This window comes from Trachypithecus francoisi, unplaced genomic scaffold (assembly GCF_009764315.1).
Source record: "Trachypithecus francoisi isolate TF-2019V2 unplaced genomic scaffold, Tfra_2.0 Lachesis_group11, whole genome shotgun sequence".
In the NCBI taxonomy this organism is placed as follows: domain Eukaryota; kingdom Metazoa; phylum Chordata; class Mammalia; order Primates; family Cercopithecidae; genus Trachypithecus; species Trachypithecus francoisi.
Window position 1 is genome coordinate 10888937 of NW_022681456.1, and position 21170 is coordinate 10910106.

The 21170-nt window shown below is 44.3% G+C and overlaps 1 protein-coding gene across 13 annotated transcripts in view; it reads left to right on the plus strand.

The window, feature by feature from the left end:
- CLIP1 (CAP-Gly domain containing linker protein 1) overlaps positions 1 to 21170 on the plus strand; it is a 158378-nt gene that overhangs the window by 53483 nt on the left and 83725 nt on the right. For 8 of the 13 annotated variants that reach the window (XM_033220292.1, XM_033220293.1, XM_033220295.1 and 5 more), the window contains exons 4-9: positions 8925 to 9049; positions 11071 to 11293; positions 15394 to 15591; positions 16146 to 16249; positions 19246 to 19306; positions 20910 to 20942. In XM_033220292.1, the coding sequence (XP_033076183.1) occupies positions 8925 to 9049; positions 11071 to 11293; positions 15394 to 15591; positions 16146 to 16249; positions 19246 to 19306; positions 20910 to 20942 (744 nt within the window). The remainder of the gene's footprint in view (positions 1 to 8924; positions 9050 to 11070; positions 11294 to 15393; positions 15592 to 16145; positions 16250 to 19245; positions 19307 to 20909; positions 20943 to 21170) is intronic. The other 5 variants (XM_033220294.1, XM_033220298.1, XM_033220296.1 and 2 more) reach the window with 1 other exon arrangement.

Genomic DNA, 21170 nt, shown 5'->3' on the forward strand with positions numbered 1-21170 from the left:
TTGTTTTGCTTGTGTTTGAACCTTAAATAACTAAAATTTATCCAGTATGTGCTTTTTGGTGTCTGTCTTCATTTGCTGAACACTGTTTTTGTGAGGGTTGTCTAATTTGTAGAATTAAAACGCACACATAGTGGAGTCTTATATATAGACCAATTTTAATAATATGCTTTTGTAGACTGTAGACTGTAGATCTGGGGCATTTGTATGGAAGGAAATACAGGTCTTAATTTAAAACAATAAGCTGCTGTTTGATATTATACTATTTGATGTACTATACCTAATTTAATCGTATACATTTAGATTGCCACCCATTTTTCCCCTAGAAATGAAATTCGAGTCAAGGGGTATAAATAGTTTAAAATTGTTAATAGATATTGCCAAATTGCAATCAAAAAAGCCTTTATTTTTGTTTCTACAAACAGTGTATACAAATATGTCCTTCCTGGTAAGTTTTTCTTTTAGTCTTACTAGTGCTTTTTTTCACCTTGTTAAGGTAGTTAAAGCTCTTTTTTTAAATTCATTTATCATATTAACTTTTTTTTTTTTTTGAGACAGAGTCTCTCTCTGTCCCCCCAGGCTGGAGTACAGTGGTGCAATCTTGGCTCACTGCAACCTCTGCCTCCTGGGTTCAAGCGATTCTTGTGCCTCAGCCTCCGGAGTGGCTGGGACTACAAACGTGCGCCACCACGCCCAGCTAATTCTTTGTATTTTTAGTAGAGATGGGGTTTTGCCATGTTGCCCAGGCTAGTCGTGAACTCCTGAGTTCAGGCAGTCCACCTGCCTCTGCCTCCCAGAGTGCTGGGATTACAGGCGTGAGCCACTGCGCCTGGCCCTTGTTAACTTTTTTAATTAAATTTTTTTTGTTACCATAGATTATTGGGGAACTGGTGGTGTTTGCTAACATGAGTAAGTTCTTTAGTGGCAATTTGTGAGATTTTGGTGCACCCATCACCCGAGCAGTATATGCTGCACCTAATAATTTGATTTCTTCTATTTTTCTCCGTCCTCTTACCGGTGACTTAGAACCTCAAACCTCTGAGCCTGGTTGTGACCTTGCATTTACATTGAGTGTTTCTTCATTGCCGACTTGGGGAATTCTTGGGCTCTTTTTGGGTGGGGGTTTGTGCTCTGGGGAAGTTGTTCTTTACCTGAAATCCATTTGTCTTGACTGCTGATGGAGTAGTTGGTGGCAGGATTTGCTGTTTTGTATGGTCCACAATTGGAAAGACTCCAGATAGTCACATTTAGTTAAAAGCCCTTTTGGCTGAATCTTGAGATCTTTTCCAACACTATGGATTTTACCTGGCTTAATTCCTTTGCGATGAGGTTTGCTGCAGATTTGAATTTTTTTTTTTTTTCTGATTTTAGTTTTTTTTTTTTTTAAATCAAGATGGAATCTTGCTCTTTTGCCCAGCTAAAGTGCAGTGGCATGATCTCAGTTTACTGTAGCCTCTGCCCCTTAAAGTTCAAGCAATTCTTCTGCCTCAGCTTCCCAAGTAGCATAGCTGGAATTACAGGCACCCACCACCACACCCGCTAATTTTTTTTTTTTTTTTTTAGACCAGGTTTTACTCTTGTTGCCCAGGCTGGAGTGCAATGGCGCAATCTCACTGCAACCTCCGCCTCCCGGATTCAAGCGATTCTCCTGTCTCAGCCTCCTGAGTAGCTGGAATTACCTGAATGTGCCACCATGCCTGGCTAATTTTGGATTTTTAATAGAGACAGGGTTTTTCCATGTTGGTCAGGCTGGTCTTGAACTCCTGACCTCAGGTGATCAGCCCTTCTCGGCCTCCCAAAGTGTTGGGATTACAGGTGTGAGCCACCACGCCTGGCCTGTATTTTTTTTCGTAGAGCCGGGGTTTCACCATGTTGGCCAGTCTGGCCTCGAACTCTCAATCTCAAATGATCCGCGCACCTTGGCCTCCCAAAGTGTTGGGTTTACAGGCGTGAGCCACTGCGCCCGGCCAAGGTTTTTTTTTTCATTTTTCAGTTTCCCAGAAGTTCTAAACTTCACCCAGTATAACCTTTTAGGATCGTCCAGGAGGGAAATACAGAGCGCCTCATGCTGGTGCAGAGAAGCTGCGTTCAGCAGCGTTTTCCTGTTTGTGCACAGCAGACTCAGTGGGGTCACGTTTTTGCACACCAGACTCAGTGGGGTCACGTTTTTGCACAGCAGACTCAGTGGGGTCACATTTTAGCGGGTCATTGTTGTCAGTGCTCTTCCTGCTCCTTGCTTTCAGTTGTGAGAAGGTTCCCCAGTTTTCCTTTTGAGGCTTGGAAACACAGGAGACCGTCCACCTGCCTGTCCGAACCCACGCCTCTGGTCTCGCTGTCCATCGTCCTCACCTGTGTCCTGTGGCCCTAACTGCTTCGGGTCAGACCATCATCATCTTTACCTGGACTTGCGGGGCACCGTCCATGCCTCTTGCCTCGTCTCTCCTCACTTCTGTTCTTTGCATAATTACAGAGAGGTTCAATCAAAATGTCAGTTTGGTGATGCTGTTCCCTTGCCTGAAATCTTTTTAGTAGCGCCCAGTCTGCCTGCAACATTGGCTTTGATTTTCGCAATGTCTGGAGCGTTTTCTGTGGTGCTCAGTAATTGGGCAGTGGTTTCTTTTTGTAAACCTGAGCCAACATCTTAACCCCAAAGGTGCCAAATTTGGTATCTGTGTAGCCTTGAGAACTTTGTGTAGGCTGTTGGGGCTTGGGAGTTTGGAGCTTTTCTGTGCTGAGGAGCCCATGCCGCTGCTTTGGGACTTGGGGAGAGGGAGGTTTGACCACACAGGCCTGAGTCCTGAGCACCAGTGTTGTCTTATTACTGGATCCCAGCTCCTAACTTAACAACTTGATTGTCCCTGTGAGTTCTCTAAGCATAATCACAAAAATATCTTGAGCCTCAGACACTTGGTAGTGTATGATCTTTTGTAGATTTAAAAAGCAAACTTTGCTAGTATTTTGGTCAAGTGGGTGCCATATACAAGATTGCTTCTGGTGAGTAAATATTCTGTATTTTATCTACCCTCATGGTTAGAAGAGGTGATTTTTTTTTTTTTTTTTTTTTTTTGGAGACAGAGTCTTGCTCTGTTGCCCAGGCTGGAATGCAGTGGCATGATCTCGGCTCTCTGCAACCTCCACCTCCCAGGTTCAAACAATTCTCCTGTCCCAGCCTCCCATGTAGCTGGGACTACAGGCATGCACTACCCTTTCCAGTGTCTTGATATTCTTGGGGTCTGGATCCTGTGGAAGCTCAGTTGTCTTTCAGAAGCGGAGATTAAGTAGTTCCGAGACATAAAGTGCAAGTCAGGTATCACTTCTTCATCTTTTAGCCAAAGCGTCTATTCATAATTACGCATCTTTTGTTTACCTGTTTGTTCTAGGGAGAGTTAGACTTACGAGAGGGTATCTGTTATGTGTCATTTGCTCTTGTCACATTTATTTTTAAGGGGGTTTATTTAATGTCACCCCTTAGAGATTGGGAGACTCAAAATGATGTCATAAAAGGAACAAAGTAACTGGGACTGTTTATTTAGTCTAGAGAAAATATGATGGCTTTATAAAGGCTGTGTTTAACAGTCTGCAGTTCATTCAGAAAATATCCTGAGCATCTGCTATGCACCGGAAGTTGTTCCAGGTGTTGTAGATGTGGCAAGACCAACACATCATGATCTAACGCGGCTCCTCATGGCATTAAAAACAATTGAAACTCCTTCCTTGGACCTGCAGTGCCCCTTGTTCTCTAGACCTGCCCACCCTCTCGACCTCTTACCCTTCTTACCCTGTTTTCTCACTCTGCTATGGCTACACTGGCCCCTTTGCTGTTTCTTTTCTTTCTTTCTTCTTTTTTTTTTTTTGAGATGAGTTTTGCTCTGTTGCGCAGGCTGGAGTGCAGCGGCGCCATTTCGGCTTGTTGCACTCTCTGCCTACAGGGCTCAAGCAATTCTCGTGCCTCAGCCTTCTGAGTAGCTAGGACTACAGGTGTGAGCCACCACAGCTGGCTGAGTTTTGTATTTTTAGTAGAGACAGGGTTTCGCCATGTTGCCCAGTTTGGTCTCAAATTCCTGTCCTCAAATGATCTGTCTGCCTTGGCCTCCCAAAGTGCTGGAATGACAGGCATGAGCCACCGTGCCCGGGCCCCTCTGCTGTTTCTGAACTCCCAGACTCATTCCCACTTCAGAATTTGCTGTTTCTTCTGCTTGGGATGTTTTGTCCCTAGTGCCTCGTGGTCACTCAAGTCGTGGCTCAAATGTTACCTCCTCAGGCATCCCTTCCTTGGCCACCCCAACTAAAGACACCTTCTATAGCAGCATCACACTACCCTGTTTGATTTTTTTCATAGCATTCTTCACCAGTTGAAATTGGCTTTCATTTTTTCACTTGTTTATTGTCCATTTCTCCCTGACCAGAATTTAACCTCCGTGAAAACACAGAAACTTTCTGTCTCATTCACTGTCACACCCACGACACTTAGGACAGTGCCTGGTGCATAGTAGGAGCTCATTAAATAGTGTGGAGAGAATCAGAGGGTTTTGAATACAGTCGTAACTTTATACCCATGAAGGGAAGAGTAAAGTATGACACGCAGAGGTCAACCTAGGGCCAGTGAAGATTTTACCCTTCTCTGTAGGGGAGTTGCTGGAAGGTCAACTGGCCCTCCACTGGAGAGAATTATATTACTTGAGGTAATCAAAAGTGGCCAGATGTGGTGGCTCACGTCTGTGATCCTAGCATTTTGGGAGGTCAAGGTGGGTGCAATCAGTTGAGGTCAGAAGTTTGAGACCAGCCTGGCCAACATGGTGAAACCCCGTCTCCACTAAAAATACAAAAATATTAGCCGGGCGTGGTGGCGGGTGCCTGTAATCCCAGCTGCTCGGGAGGCTGAGGCAGGAAACTCTCTGGAACCTGGGAGGCGGAGGTTGCAGTGAGCTGAGATCATGCTACTTGACTCCAGCCTGGATGACAAAGCGAAACTCCGTCTCAAAAAAAAAAAAAAAGTACCAGTGCTTTGGCTCTTTCATGTCACAGGCAATTAAGTTTGAGGCCTACATTTGTATTTGGCAAATACCAGCTAACCATGTTGATTTATTTTATTTTATTTTTTTTAATTGAAATGCAGTGGTGTGATCTTGGGTCTCTGCGACCTCCACCTCCGGGGTCGAAGTGATGTTCCCGCCTCAGCCTCCCAAGTAGCTGGGATTGCAGGCGCCCGCCACCACGTCTGACTAATTTTTGTATTTTTAGTAGAGAGTTTCACCATGTTGGCCAGGCTGGTCTCAAACTCCTGACCTCAAGTGATCTGCCCGCCTCGGCCTCCCAAAGTGCTGGGATTACAGGTGTGAGTCACTGCGCCCGGCCCCCATGTTTACTTTTTAAAATAAGCCATTTATCTTGGAATATGGCAGATAAGAAGCCACCTTACAAGACTGCTTACAAAATTCCTGTGGAACAACCCCTCACGTTTTATAGCTTTATGCACTCAGGCACTGTGAGATTAAATGGCTTGCTGAGAACTAGATAATGAAGAGATGAGAGAGTCCAGAGAGGATTGTTTCTGTGTCCTGTTTGTAGACCCACTCATTAACCCAGCAGGAATTTATCAGTGTTTTTATTTTTCACAGGAGCTTACAGGAAGGGTATTTGTTTCTGTTCCCACAGCATTTTGTAGAAACCTCTGGATGCACTTCACACTTTTTACAGGAATTTCTTGTCTGAATCTTCTTGTCTTGTCTCCCTCAGTGGCCAACGCTGTATTCTGTTTATCTTTGTTTTTCAAGGATCCAAACACTCAAGAAATACATATTGAATAAATGAATGATAACTTAAAAATCTGAGGTTTGCTAAAGCATAAAAATAGTAGCTAGGGTTTTTTTTTTTTGAGTTTCTAGTTTAAATTAATTCTGTCTTCAATAGTGACTTTTACCACAGTGTTAGGAGTTATATGCTAACGTTCTGAGAGTAAAGAGAATGAATTATGCTTGTTTGTGTTTGCCATGGGAATCTATCTTTTAGTTTCTTTGTTTGTTTGTTTTTGAGACAGGGTCTCACTGTCTTGTTCAGGCTGGAATGCAGTGTCATGATCATAGCTCACTTGCAGCCTGAGTAGCTGGGATCACAGGCTCATGCCACCATGCCTGGCTAATTTTAAAATTTTTGTAGAGATGGGATCTCACTGTGTTGCCCAGGCCAGTCTCAAACTCCTGTCCTCAAATGATCCTCCTGCCTTGGCTTCCCAAAATGGTGGGATTACAGGCATGAGCCACTGCACCTGGCCTTGTTTTTTGTTTCAATATTAAAAATGTTTTTCTTTAATCACTTAGATATTTGTCTTAGAACATAGATTTCTTAGATATGATTTGATCATAGTGGCTTCTATTTATTGTCAGTGCATTATTTAATGCTTCTGTTTCCTGTACGTGCATGTACTAGACTTTTCTGCATTGTCTGGAACACATGAGAAATAAAACCTAACTTTATAAAGTCCTGTTTAAATGCGTAGACATGTTTTTTGATTGTAGAATGATTAAGTAGAAAAACATTTGATGATTTTAGGACTTCATGTGACTTTCTGTCTTTATAGAATAATTACTGATTTTTTACAGGGAAAAGAAAAATACATTTTATGTTATATGAGTGAAGAGTTCCATGTTTGGTGGGAGAAAAAATATTAAAAACCTTTCTGTTCTAGGAACTAGTAATCATTCCTTTCAGACAAACTTTGTGACATGATTTTTTTTCAGGATACATGTATATTACCTGCATTTAGAGAAATAGTTGCTAATTTGTTATTTGCAATTACTTTTTACAAAGCTGATCTGAATGAAGCTTGTAGTTTGCTTGGAGAATTACTGACTATAGCCTGTTAGATGTCTCTTGGAAAAACAATTGTCATGGCAGTAACTTCGACTCACCCCCAAAGAATTTAACACATTATCTGAAGAGGCTACATCATCTTTAACTAATGTGCTGTGTCGTGCTCACATGATGCTGGCTGGACTGCTGCCCTGAATGAGAAAATTCAGACCAACTTTCTTTATTTTCTTTTGACCCAACTGCAGTAAGGCCAATTTTATATAGGTGACAATTTGTGTGTTGGTACTAACTAACGAGTATTAAAAGATCAAATGTGTCAAGTCTAGAACTGGTACTCTTTTTTTTTTTAGACAAAGTCTCACGGTGTCACTCAGGCTGGAGTACAGTGGCACAGTCTTGGCTCACTGCAACCTCCTCCTCCTAGGTTCAGGCAATTCTCATGCCTTAGCCACCTGAGTGGCTGGGATTATAGGCGTGTGCTACCACATCCAGCTAATTTTTGTATTTTTAGCAGAGATGGAGTTTCACCATGTTGGTAAGGCTGGTCTTGAACTCCTGGCCTCAAGTGATCCACCTGCTTTGGCCTCCCAAAGTGTTGGGATTACAGACCTGAGCCACTGTACCCAGCCTAGGAATGATAATTTTAATAGTTGTGAAGAAACAGAGAGCCTCACTGTGGAAAATAGCAAGAGTCAATTATTATTATTTTTTTGAAACAGTTTCTTGTTCTGTTGCCCAGGCTGTAGTGCAGTGGTGTGATCATGGCTCGTTGCAGCCTTGGGGATGCCGATGATCCTCCCACCTCAGCCTCCCAAAGTGCTGGGATTATAGGCATGAACTTCCATACCGAGCCAATTATTTTTTGAAGTCCTTTTTTTTGAGACAGTCTTGCCCTGTCGCCCAGGCTGGAGTGCAGTGGTGTGATCTTGGCTCACTGCAACCTCCGCCCCTGGGTTCAAGTTTTTCTTGTGCCTCAGCCTCCCAAGTAGCTGGGACTATAGGCGTGAGCCACCACACCCAGCTGATTTTTGTATTTTTAGTTGAGACGGGGTTTTAATGTTGGCCAGGCTGCTTTCAAACTCCCGACTTCAAGTGATCCACCCACCTCGGCCTCCCAAAGTGCTGGGAGACATGAGCCATCGTGCCTGGCCTATTTATTTTTTTATTTTTTTGAGGTGGAGCCTCACTCCGTCGCCCAGGCTGGAGTGCAGTGGTAGAATTGTGGCTCACTACAGCCTCAAACCCTTGGGCTCAAGCAGTCCTCCCACCTGAGCGTCCTGAGTAGCTGGGACCACAGGCGCACACCACTGTGCCCGGCTAATTTTTTTTTATTGTTTGTACAGACAGGGTCTTCCTTATGTTGTCCAGGCTGGTCTCGAACTCCTGGGCTCAAGCAGTTCTTCTGCCTGGGCCTCCCAAAGTGCTGAGATTACAGGCATGAACCACTGTGCCCAGCCACAAGTTTGTTTTGAAGCAGGAGCATTTCTGTTAGAAAAATAAAATAAGGTCCAAGAGTGGTGGCTCACGCCTGTAATCCCAACACTTTGGGAAGCTGAGGTAGGCAGATCACTTGAGCCCAGGAGTTCAAGACCAGCCTGGGCAATATGGCGAAACCCTGTCTCCACAAAAAATACAAAAAGTTAACCTGTTTGGTGGTGTGCACCTGTAGTTTCAGCTACCCAGGAGGCTGAGGTGGGGAGATCCCCTGAGCCCAGGAGATCAAGGTTGCGGTGAGCCATGATCGTGCCACTGCACTGTAGCCTGGACGACAGAGTGAGACCCTGTCTCAAAAAAAAAAAAAAAAAAAAAAAAAGATAAAGTGTTTTCTAAGACAAGGAATAGTGAACTTGGTGAACAGCCTTAATATCTACATATTAGATTGGCTATCTCGTTATTACGACATATTAGGCATCAAATCACTCTGGTAATATAAGTCAGCCAGCTAAGTTTCTTTGCCAGACTTCCTTCAGGAGAACTGTTAGAGTCAAAGAGAAGCTAAAGCAAAGAAGTTGCTGGTGGAAATGGTGGAATGTAGTACCTAGTTACTAGTTGGAACCACAAATGATTAAGCTATAGAGTAACGTTCATCTCTTGATTTTAACCTTCTCTTCTTCCAGGTTGGTGGCACTAAGGCTGGTGTAGTCCGGTTTCTTGGCGAGACAGACTTTGCCAAGGGGGAATGGTGTGGTGTGGAGTTAGACGAGCCGCTTGGGAAGAACGATGGCGCTGTTGCTGGAACAAGGTTGGTTTGGCGTTGTGCAACATCTTGTGTCACTCTTGTACGTGACGATGCTCAAGCCAGTCTCACCAAGTGTGTATCATAACATGGAAAGGTGTGTTTGGAAGAGTGGCACTTTTATTTCCTGAGACCCATCTGCTGATTTGTTTTCCCCACACTAAAATTGGGGCTGTTCTTTTGACTGTCTCCGTAATAATACATGACTGAGTAGATTCTCAACAAGCATTCTGTTTATTTTTCAAAATAGAAAGCAAATACTATGTTATCTGTCTGACTTCTCTCCCTTTTAATAGGAGTTGACTTCTGAAAGAGTACCTGGGCATCTGGGATGTGGGTGGGGGTAGAAGGTAGCCACCTTTGTTAGGGAAAAGAACTGCAAAACGTGTCTTCATATTTGATGAGAATTCCATCCTGCGGCAGGAGAACAGACCAGCAAGTGGACCTCTTCCATTGTAAGGATAACCCCGTTTTTTTTTTTTTTTTTTTTTTGGAGACAGGGCCTCCCTCTCTTGCCTGGACTGGAGTACAGTGGCACCATGTTGGCTCACTGCATGCAACCTCCGTCTCCTGGGTTCAAGCAATTCTCCTGCCTCAGCCTCCCAAGTAGCTGAGATTACAGGCGTGTGCCACCATGCCTGGCTAAATTTTGTATTTTTAGTAGACATGGGGTGTTGTCCAGGCTGGTCTCAAGCTCCTGGGCACAGGTGATCCGCCTGCCTTGGTCTTCCAAAGTGCTGGTATTACAGGTGTGAGCCACTGTGTCCGGCCTGGATAACCCCATTCTTGCCTCGCAGACACAGGATGGGAGTCTAGTAATGCACACAGATGCAGAAGGAATTTCCACTCTTCTCTTCAAAATGTTTTGAAGGCACAGGTGTTGTCTATGATGCATTATTAGTAGTATATAGTACACTAATGAATCACTTGATCATTAAAATGTGGTAGTTAACATTTTACTTATAAAACATAGACAAATTGGTTATAAGCAAATTAATTATAGAGAAAAGGGCTTTATCTACCACATACAGTAATTATGACTCATGGAGATAAAGATCTCTTGGAACTGCAATGATTACGAAGCCATCTTTTCTTAATATTAAAGCATTGTAATCCTTTAGAGTCATGACATTGCCTATGTCAGTCCGAAAACAGACATTACTAGTTAATATTTCTCCATGTTTACTTTTTTCTTTTCTTTTTCTCCAATGCCGTTTTCTTTTTTCTGGGCCTTCTCAATGCTATACTTGCAGAATACTTTTTTTTTTTTTTGCATATTTTTATTGAAACGAACATTACAAATTTTCAATGAATCTTTTTTTTTTTTTTTTTTGAGACAGAGTTTCACTCTGTTGTCAGGCTGGAGTGCAATGGTGCTATCTGGGCTCACCACAACCTGTGACTCTCAGATTCAAGCGATTCTCTGCCTCAGCCTCCGAGTAGCTGGGATTACAGACACGCACCACCACGCCCAGCTAATTTTTGTATTGTTAGTAGAGTCTGGGTTTCACCATGTTGGACAGGATAGTCTCGATCTTCTGACCTCTTGATCTGCCCACCTCGGCCTCCCAAAGTGCTGGGATTACAGGCGTGAGCCACCACGCACAGCTCTTCCTGTTTACTTTAATGGATCTGCCAAAGTTAGGTGCCTGTTGATTTCCTTTCCCTTTGTTTGGCACGGTTTTATTAAATGGGCTTGCTCTATTGCTAAACTCCTCTGCTATACATTTATTGTATAGCATAGGTTGTGGAAATATTTTTTTCCTTTATGTAGAATCTCAGCAACAGGTGAGTAAACCTGACTTTGTGTATCATATCGTCACCAGTGCGTGTTCTAAACCATCACTGAAGCTGTTAGCCTACGTACATGTGACTGCTACATGCTGGTGTATAACCCCAGCTTAGTGGTGGAATTTCCAGGAATCCTGCCTTCAGTTAGGAGTTGGGAGAGCATTTTGGTTCTAGTTATTATTTCTTGTGATTAAGTCTTTTTTTTTTTTTTTAACTGTTCTTGTTGTTCTCTAAAGGTATTTTCAGTGTCAACCCAAATATGGCTTGTTTGCTCCTGTCCACAAAGTTACCAAGATTGGCTTCCCTTCCACTACACCAGCCAAAGCCAAGGCCAGCGCAGTGAGGCGAGTGATGGCGACCACGTCCGCCAGCCTGAAGCGCAGCCCTTCTGCCTCTTCCCTCAGCTCCGTGAGCTCAGTGGCCTCCTCTGTGAGCAGCAGGCCCAGTCGGACAGGACTAGTAAGCCCCCTTTCTCTACCTGCCTCCACTTCCCAGGCATGACTAAGGCCCGTGGTCAGTGCCCCTGCTTTGCTGCTTTGCTGCTTTGCTTGTCCTTGTGCTGAATGTTGCTCACAGCTTTTGCTGTGAAAGTCCTTGCAAGTAAGTTTTGAAAAAGGTAACCCCAGCAAGAATGCATTTTTTGAAATCAGAAAGTGCTTTTAATCGTCCCTTTCATATTCTTAAAAGCTTAAAAATGCATGTGTTCGTGGTGAATCTGTGTAACTACTGCTTAGTCTAACACAGGGGTCGAATTATTTTCTATGAAAATATTTTAGGACAAAATGATAGGAACATTGGCAAGATCCTTTTCTTCAAGTCCATAGATCTGTCGCTCCCTCTCTCTCTTTTTTTTTTTTCTTTTGAGTCAGGGTCTCACTCTGTCACCCAGCCTCATCGTCCCAGGCTCAAGCCGTCCTGCTGCCTCAGCCTCCCCAGTAGCTGGGACTACCGATGCACACCACCACGCCTGGTTAATTTAATTTAATTTTTTTTTTTTTTTGTAGAGAGAGGGACTCACTCTGTTGCGCAGGCTGGTCTTGAATTCTTAGGCTCAAGTGATCCTCCTGCCTTGGACTTCCAAAGTATTGAGATTTACAGGTGTGAGCCACCGCTCCCAGCCTTTCTCTTTGACTTCAAATAATTTTAGGAACTGAAGTGTTTTGAGAAAAGGTCTGTCCGTAGGATGTTAATATTAATACAGCCTAACCTACTGGAAGCAGTTAGTGTGTGAAGCGTCCCTGACTTGAGCCAGAGGACACTAAAGGGAACTTTTGGAGCCGGAAGAGGATAGTAGGAAAGCCCTGTTTCGATTACTGTCTTCTTCCATCTTCTCCCGGTCCCTTTCCCTCTCTCCCTCTTTTTCCTGTTTAGAGCATAAAAATTGAATTACTAGCATTAAAATAGGCAACATCTCATTCTGTTTATTAAGGTGTTATTAGGGTCAAAAGCCCTGCCCATAAGTTTATTTCCTAGAAGTGGGGCAAATACTGTTTAAGTTAGAAATGGCGGCATCAGACTCTCCTTAGACTGAGTTCAGGTCTCCGCTGGGTGATGGGGAACCACAGGCCAGGAGCTAGGATGTTGCGTGGTGCTGTGGGGAGGAGGTGGTTAGCCCGGGATCTCACAGTGCCTGCTCTTCCATTGTCGTCGGGCAGAGAAGGGACAGGCACTGAAATCTTTACATGGGGCTGTGCTCCTCTGCCAGCCATCTAGGCTTTCTTCTTCTGTGTTCAGGTAGAATAAGTACTGCTCAGAGCATTTCCATTTGCACATGCAGAGACAGATGAATTACTTTTATGAGAAAAGCATGACAAGAACAATGAAATGGAGAAGAACCCCAAACCCCTGTGTTCAGGCAGAGCTTTGTTTAATGTGGGTCGGCAACTCTGATATCGACAGCTTGCCTCCTTTGCTGTTCTAGGAACAATTCCATGGAGGGGTCTATTCTGGATCAGGAATTCTTTCTTGAGTGATTTTTATTACCTTGTAATTGTGTCCATTTGTTTGGGAAATAGCAAGCTGTCCCTGCTCCCACCAATCTCTCCTCTTATTTTTTGGACCAGTGCTCATACCTCTTAGCTCACCTCATGTAGTGAAAATTGACAAGAGACATGAGTTTCTGTACCTGTGAGACAGCTTATTTTTGTGTCTTTATGGTTTCTAATCCAAAAATCACCATAAAATAGTATGACAAAGATACGGAAGAATTGAAAGTGTCATTTCAATTTTTTTGCTCAGAAATGTATTTCTGTTTTAGAAAAACAAAAATTGAAAAAATATTTAATTCATTCTTTGTTTTTATTTTTATTTTTTAATTTTTTTGAGATAGAGTCTCGCTGTTGCCCAGGCTGGAGTGCAGTGGCGTGATCTCAGCTCACTGCAACCTCTGTCTCTTGGGTTCAAGTGATTTTCCTGCCTCAGCCTCCCAAGTAGCTGAGATTATAGGCGCCTGCCACCATGCCCGGCTACTTTTAGTATTTTTAGTGGAGACGAGGTTTCATCACGTTGGCCAGGCCAGCCTTGAACACCTGACCTCAGGTGATCTGCCTGCCTCTGCTTCCCAGAGTGCTGGGATTACAGGCATGAGGCGTGAGCCACCATGCCTGGCCAATTCATTCTTATTTAATAACCACAATGATGGCCGGGCGCGGTGGCTCAAGCCTGTAATCCCAGCACTTTGGGAGGCCGAGGCGGGCGGATCACAAGGTCAGGAGATCGAGACCATCCTGGCTAACACGGTGAAACCCCGTCTCTACTAAAAAAAAATACAAAAAACTAGCCGGGCGAGGTGGCGGGCGCCTGTAGTCCCAGCTACTCGGGAGGCTGAGGCAGGAGAATGGCGTGAACCCGGGAGGCGGAGCTTGCAGTGAGCTGAGATCTGGCCACTGCATTCCAGCTTGGGTGACAGAGCGAGACTCCATCTCAAAAAAAAAAAAAAAAATAACCACAATGACTTAGTGTTAGTGTTACTGTGTGTGCTGCTGTTGGACTCTACACATCTAGTAGAGCCTTGGAATCTTATTTCTTATCGCAAACCTCATTTCCTGTGCATGTTGATTTTTGCATCGTACTTTCTTTTCCGTCATGGGAATAGCCAACACCCAGCTTTGAAAGACATGATGTTATTGAAGGGACTGTAGGACAATCTAATGGTGAGACTGAATTGCCTCGAACTAGTAGTTTGCATAGAGTCCAGCAGATGTCACTGTGTTTCTCTTGAAAATTTAAAACATCCTACAGTGCACTGGTGAGTTTGCTCAGCACCCTGGGGCATCTCTGCACATGGTTGGGAACCACACATTTAATGTATTCAGGAAGAAATACTAGCAAAAGGAGGTATAATTTAGCTATATAATGCAATTGGAAGGTCAAGGTCAAATGGTTAAAAAAGACAACAGGAGTTGGCCGGGCGCGGTGGCTCAAGCCTGTAATCCCAGCACTTTGGGAGGCCGAGACGGGCGGATCACGAGGTCAGGAGATCGAGACCATCCTGGCTAACACGGTGAAACCCCGTCTCTATTAAAAATACAAAAAACTAGCCGGGCGAGGTGGCGGGCGCCTGTAGTCCCAGCTACTCCGGAGGCTGAGGCAGGAGAATGGCGTAAAACCCGGGAGGCGGAGCTTGCAGTGAGCTGAGATCCGGCCACTGCACTCCAGCCCGGCGAAAGAGCAAGACTCCGTCTCAAAAAAAAAAAAAAAAAAAAAAAGACAACAGGAGTTACTTCCTAGTATGTTTAAGTAATTTCAAGAACTTTGACTAAATGAAACAGCAAAGGGCATTTGGGTTCGATTGGCTTCTTTTGTTAGTTCTCAAGTTGCCGAGTTATTAATTGAGGAAAGATCCTCGCTGTAAGTCTGCATCCTGTGCATCTTGCAGCAAGGGCCTAGGGAGACCAATGAAGAGAAGAGCTTTCAGGCGACAGCTGCAGCTCTGACGGCAGAAGATGGAGTCAAGGCTGAATTGGTCTGGAGCCAGCAGTGGCCGAGCAGATGGCCTTTGGTGCGGTGGCTCGCACCTGTAACCTTAGCATTTTAGAGTTCGAGAACAGCCTAGCGAACACGGCAAAACCCCGTCTCTACTAAAAATACAAAATTAGCTGGGTGGTAGTGGTGCGTGCCTGTGATCCCAGCTACTTTGGAGGCTGAGGCAGGAGAATCACTTGAACCCAGGAGGTGGAGGTTGCAGTGAGCTGAGATCGCACCCCTGCACTCCAGCTAATTTTTGCATTTTTAGTAGAGATGGGGTCACACCATCTTGACCAGGTCTCAAACTCCTGGCCTCAAGTGGTCTACCCACCTAGGCCTCCCAAAGTGCTGGGATTACAGGCGTGAGCCACCACACATGGCCGATCTCTTTACATTGATGTATTCTTTGTGAGATTTATAGACAGAAGGCACACGCTGTCTTGTGTTTTTGAAGCCTTTCCTAATCCTGGCCAGCCTGCCAACTGGAGCAGCGCCCTTGCTTTGCTGAGCAGATGCCCGCCATGCATGCATCGCGCCTCCCTCACTTTTCTGACAGCATCATCGCCCTTCACTTCTCTAACTTTCCTTTGCAGTTGACTGAAACCTCCTCCCGTTATGCCAGGAAGATCTCCGGTACCACTGCCCTCCAGGAGGCCCTGAAGGAGAAGCAGCAGCACATTGAGCAGCTGCTGGCGGAACGGGATCTGGAGAGGGCGGAGGTGGCCAAGGCCACGAGCCACGTGGGGGAGATAGAGCAGGAGCTAGCTCTGGCCCGGGACGGACATGACCAGGTGAAGTCTGGACCTTGTTGTGGAGATGGTGATGGTTTCTAAAGCCGCTGAGGAGGCCGAGAAGCATGCCCGGTGCTTGGCACCGAGGAGCTAGTCTTGAGAGCACTGGAAATGGGTGTACATTTCTTTGCTGTGTGTGTTTGAAAGCTGCGACCTGGGGTGCCAGTTTCCATGACCGCAGAGATGAAGTTTTGTTTTTGATTCGACCTTAGTGTCTGGTCTTTGTATCCAGGTGTTAGGCCAGCCTAGTTACTAGGGCCTTACCAGTGATTATAGCTGCTGTTTGTGGATTACTCTCACTACGTGTTTCAGCTTCAAAAAAGATGAGGGTTGTTTTAACATTGTTCTTTATCACTTTAACGATGTGGTTTTTCATCATCTATCTTCCAGGAAAGCTGTTGAGAATAACCTATTAAAATAGAGAAAGCATTTTAATATAAGATTTTAGAGTAACGCCTACCCACCATGGTGACCCACAGCTCTTTGGGGAAGTATTTCTGGGTCTGTGTCTCGGTCAGAAATAGTCCATTTACTGACATTCTTGCCTTCCCCAGCATGTCCTGGAATTGGAAGCCAAAATGGACCAGCTGCGAACAATGGTGGAAGCTGCGGACAGGGAGAAGGTGGAGCTTCTTAACCAGCTTGAAGAGGAGAAAAGGTGACCCCAGACTGTTTCCTGGTGCAGTTGTGGCCTTTCCCCCACCCCCCCTTTTTTTTTTTTTTTTGGAGACAGAGTCTAGCTCTATCGCCCAGGCTGGAGTGCAGTGGTGCAATCTCAGCTCACTACAACCTCTGCCTCCCAGGTTCAAGCGATTCTCCTGCCTCAGCCTCCCGAGTAGCTGGGACCACAGGCACACGCCACCATGCCTGTCTAATTTTTTGTATTTTAGTAGAGATGGAGTTTCACCATGTTGTCCAGGCTGGTCTCGAACTCCTGAGCTCAGGAAATCCATCCGCCTCGCCTCCCAAAGTGCTGGGATTACAGGCGTGAACCACCGCGCCCAGCAGCCTTTTCATTTTAAATGACTTTAGAAGAAAATTTCCTATTAATAATCATGTTGGTATCAACCCTTAGGACCAAAGGAATGACTATATGTCCAGCAGAAAGTTAACTGCCATAGTGTGTGAAGAGGGTCTGCTTTGATTCGACTTTTTTCAATAAGTTTGGAATCATTTAGACATGGCCTGATTGACCAGGCACAGTGGCTCACGCCTGTAATCCCAACACTTTGGGAGGCCGAGGCGGGTAGATCATGAGGTCAGGAGTTCTAGACCAGCCTGGCCAAGATGGTGAAACCCCATTTCTACTAAAAATACAAAAAATTAGCTGGGATTTGTGGCAGGTGCCTGTAATCCCAGCTACTTGGGAGGCTGAGGCAGGAGAATTGCTTGAACCCGGGTGGCAGAGGTTGCAGTGAGCCAAGATTGTGCCACTGCACTCCAGCCTGGGTGACAGAGCGAGACGCCGTCTCAAAAAGAAAAAAAAAAAAGACATGGCCTGATTAATATAACCTATTTCTTGAGCTGTGATGCATTCCAGACCTCCTCTGGAGGGTCGCCTTCATCAGAGCTGTGGTGGCTATTCCCGACCGGTTTTCACCTGGAACCGGTTTCCTGGTGAGAGGCTCTTCTAGGTCCAAGTTACCTAGTGTTTATGAATTGTATTGCGTCTGGTGAGTGACATAAGGTCCCTGTACTTGAGAAACTCAGGCCTTATTAGGAAAACGAAATTCTCACATGTGAAATGATGAGAGAATTGCAGGGGTCAGTACGAAATCAAATGTTAAATGCTGTGAGACAGAGACTTAAGTTTGGTTCTTATAAAGGGTACTTTCAGGCCGGGCGTGGCACCTCACACCTGTAATCCCAGCACTTTGGGAGGCTGAGGCAGGCAGATTGCTTGAGTTCAGGAGTTTGAGACCAGCCTGGGCAACACCCTGGCAAAACCCTGTCTACTAAAAAGAAAAAGAAAAAAAGAAAAATTAGCTGGACATGGTGGCGCATGCCTATAGTCCCAGCTACTCAGGAGGTGGGAAAATCATCTGAGCCCAGGAGGTCGAGGCTGCAGTGAGCTGAGATTGCACCACTGCACTTCAGCTAGGCCACCAGAGTGAGACCCTGTCTCACAAACAAACAAAGGAACTTTCTTGAGGCCGTGAACAGACACAGTCTCTGAAAAACGTGTCTGCATGGAAATCATTTGAACATCCCTGGGTTATGGGACATTTATCTCTTTTGGATTTAATGCCATCTTCTGTCATTTCTGATAACAGGGACTTAATTCAGTAATAAATTAGTATTGCTGTGTGCTTATGCCAGTCATAAGCAATGTCGTCAGGGGTCATAGTGAGGATACAATACCATCTCTTACTTTCTCACTGGAGAGAGAAACACTATACGTAGGAAATTCTCTTCATATTTAAAAAATGGCTGCAAGTAAACAAGAGACAGTGATAGACCCTCTAGGCCCTTCTGAATTCCATGGCACCAGTTCCATTTGCTTCTGTTCTTTTTTTTAAAAAAAAATGTATGGCTGGCTGCGGTGGCTCATGCCTGTAATCCCAGCAATTTGGGAGAACAAAGTGGGTGGATCACTTGAGGTCAGAAGTTCGAGACCAACGTGACCAACATGGTGAAACCCCATCTCTACTAAAAATACAAAAATTGCCAGGCCTGGTGGCAGGTGCCTGTAATCCCAGCTACTTGGAAGGCTAAGGCAGGAGAATCACTTGAACCCAGGAGGCAGAGATTGCAGTGAGCCAAAATTGCACCACCGTACTCCAGCCTGGGCGACAGAGCAAGACTCCATCTCAAAAAAAAAAAAAAAAAAAAAAGCCATTATTATCTTTTGAGACAAGGTCTCACTCTGTCACTCAGGCTGGAGTACACTGGTGTGATCATGACTCACTGCAGCCTTGACTCAAGTGATCCTCCTACCCCAGCTTCCCAAGTAGCTAGGACTGCAGGCACGTGCCACCATGCCTGGCTGATTTTTGTAGAGATAGGGTTTTGCCATATTGCCCAGACTGGTCTCAAACTGAGCTCAAGCAGTCTGCCTACCTTAGCTTCTCAAAATGCTAGAATTACAGGTAGCTTATTTTATTTTACGTTTTTCTTTTTGAGTCAAGGTCTCACTCAGTTGCCCAGCCTGGAGTGCAGTGATACGATCATAACTCACTGCAGCCTTGACTGCCTGGGCTCAATCGATCCTCCCACCTCAGCTTCCCAAGTAGTTGACATCATGGGTGCATGCTGCCACACCTGGCTAATTTTTAAATTTTTTGGTAGAGACGGGTCTCGTCATGTTGCTCTTAAACTCCTGGCCTTAAGCCATTCTCCCACCTTGCCCTCCCGAAGTGCAAAGATGCATTTTTAAACTTATTATGTCTCTAAGGCATTTATGGCTGCTCTCTGCTTGAATTCACCAGGGTAGTGATTATAGATTTTTTTTTTTTTTTTTTAATATAAGAACTGGGTCTCACTATGTTGCCTCAGCTGGTCTCAAACTGCTTGGCCTCAAGTGATCTTCCTGCCTCCATCTCCCAAATTGCTGGGATTATAGGAGTGACCTACCATCCTCAACGTGATTCTTTTTTTTTTAAGGCTGTGCGTTACTTAGTTTCTTAAGTGTTTTGTTTGGGTTTTATTCCGCAGGAAGGTTGAGGACCTTCAGTTCCGGGTTGAAGAAGAATCAATTACCAAAGGTGATCTTGAGGTAAAACCCCTTCAGCTCTCTTAAAGCTTTGATGGGTATCAGTATTCAGAACATGGGTGAAATAATGCACCAATCAAAATGAGCGGCCAGAGCAGTCAGCTGAGGAAGTGGCAGGGGAAACCCTGGCCTCTCTGGCCAGGTTGGGTTCTGGGGGTGGCTTTGTGGTGACGGTGCCAGTCCTTGAGCCTGTGATTGTGTGTCCATGTCCTGTGGCAGAATGAAACTTGCACTACTTCTTTCTCGTGCTTCACAATTCAAAACCATGAATTGGATTTCATCAAGTCATAAATCTGGCAGTGTGTCCTCAATTTAAAGCAGTCCTAAGTGAGACTGATGTTCCTCTGATGATTAGAAAAGGCATTTTAAATTTTGTCATAGCAGTCCCTAACAGGCCAGGCGCAGTGGCTCACGCCTATAATCCCAGCACTTTGGGAGGCCAAGGTGGGTGGACCACTTAAGGTCAGGAGTTCGAAACCAGCCTGGCTAACATGGTGAGACTCCATCTCTACTAAAAATACAAAATTAGCTGGGCATGATGTTGGGTGCCTGTAATCCCAGCTACTTGGGAGGCTGAGGCAGGAGAATCGCTTGAACCCGAGAGGTGGAGGTTGCAGTGAGCCGCGATCATGCCACTGCACTCCAGCTTGGGGGACAGGACGAGACTTTGTCTCAAAAAAAAAAGTCCATAACAAAGCTTTTTTTTCTTTATCTCAACTTTGCTTTGCAGTTTAGCAGGATAAATCCTTTTATAACCCTATAGAAGGAATATGTTGTAATTGTTGATTTTTTTAAAAAAAGTAATTGGCAGAGCAAAAACTAAGAACACTTTATATTTCAGCTTCTTTTATTTCATGGCATTTGTAGAATTCATGGATTTTCCTTTAGTGTCAGGTTTCTCATCCCTTTTAAACAATGTATTCATATTAGTTTTTAAATTAGACACCAGAATTAAATGGTTTTGATGGTTTCAAGCCATTGCTAGATATATGACAAATGTAAATCATTCAGTTTTTCAAATTTTCCAGATTTGTGGTCCTTTAATCTACAATATTTTAGTAAAAATTGTACTTAACTGTGCATTTCCCAAATATGCAGTTTTGCTACAATTTTAGAGTCTGTTGGCTGCCCACACCGTGCTTAAACTTGAGGGGTCCTTCCAAACAGCAACTCTGATTTCTTTGGAAATAAATGTATCTTTACAGTTAACAAAGCAAGGCCGGGGGGGCATTTTCTGGGTTCTAGTTTTATGGGGCCCAGAATTTAATGGTTCATTAACAATGTAATAGATATCTTCTTCACTCATTTCATATACAGCCACATTCCTTTAGTCAATTTTTGTGTTGTTCTCATCCATTTAAAAACATCCCAAAGTCTCATTAGAAGTTTCATGTCATCATCTAATTCATATGAAATACAGCCTATGGTGTCTTGGGGAGGGTCCAGTTAAAATAATTTACATCGGCACTAGGCTTGTATAGTCTGTCTGATAAACTTACTTGAAATTAATCAAATAAAGTTATCTTGAAACCCTAACACATATTGAAGCTTTATTGGAATCTCTTTTTTGTTGTTGTTTAATTTTTTTTATTTTTTTTACTGATAGCAAAAGAGCCAGATTTCTGAAGATCCTGAGAATGTAAGAGGGCACTTAACTGTGTGGATATTTCCCTTGTTAACAAAGATTGATCACAGATTAAAATGCTTATTGATATACTCAAACACTAACTGCATAATCTGACCTTGGGACATTGACCTTAATGTTTCTGTGCATGTGGCTTTCAAAGCAATTACGTTTATATCCTGAAGAAATTGTATGTAATGACTAAGCTCCACACATTCATGTGTTTAATGAATAGGTCAATAT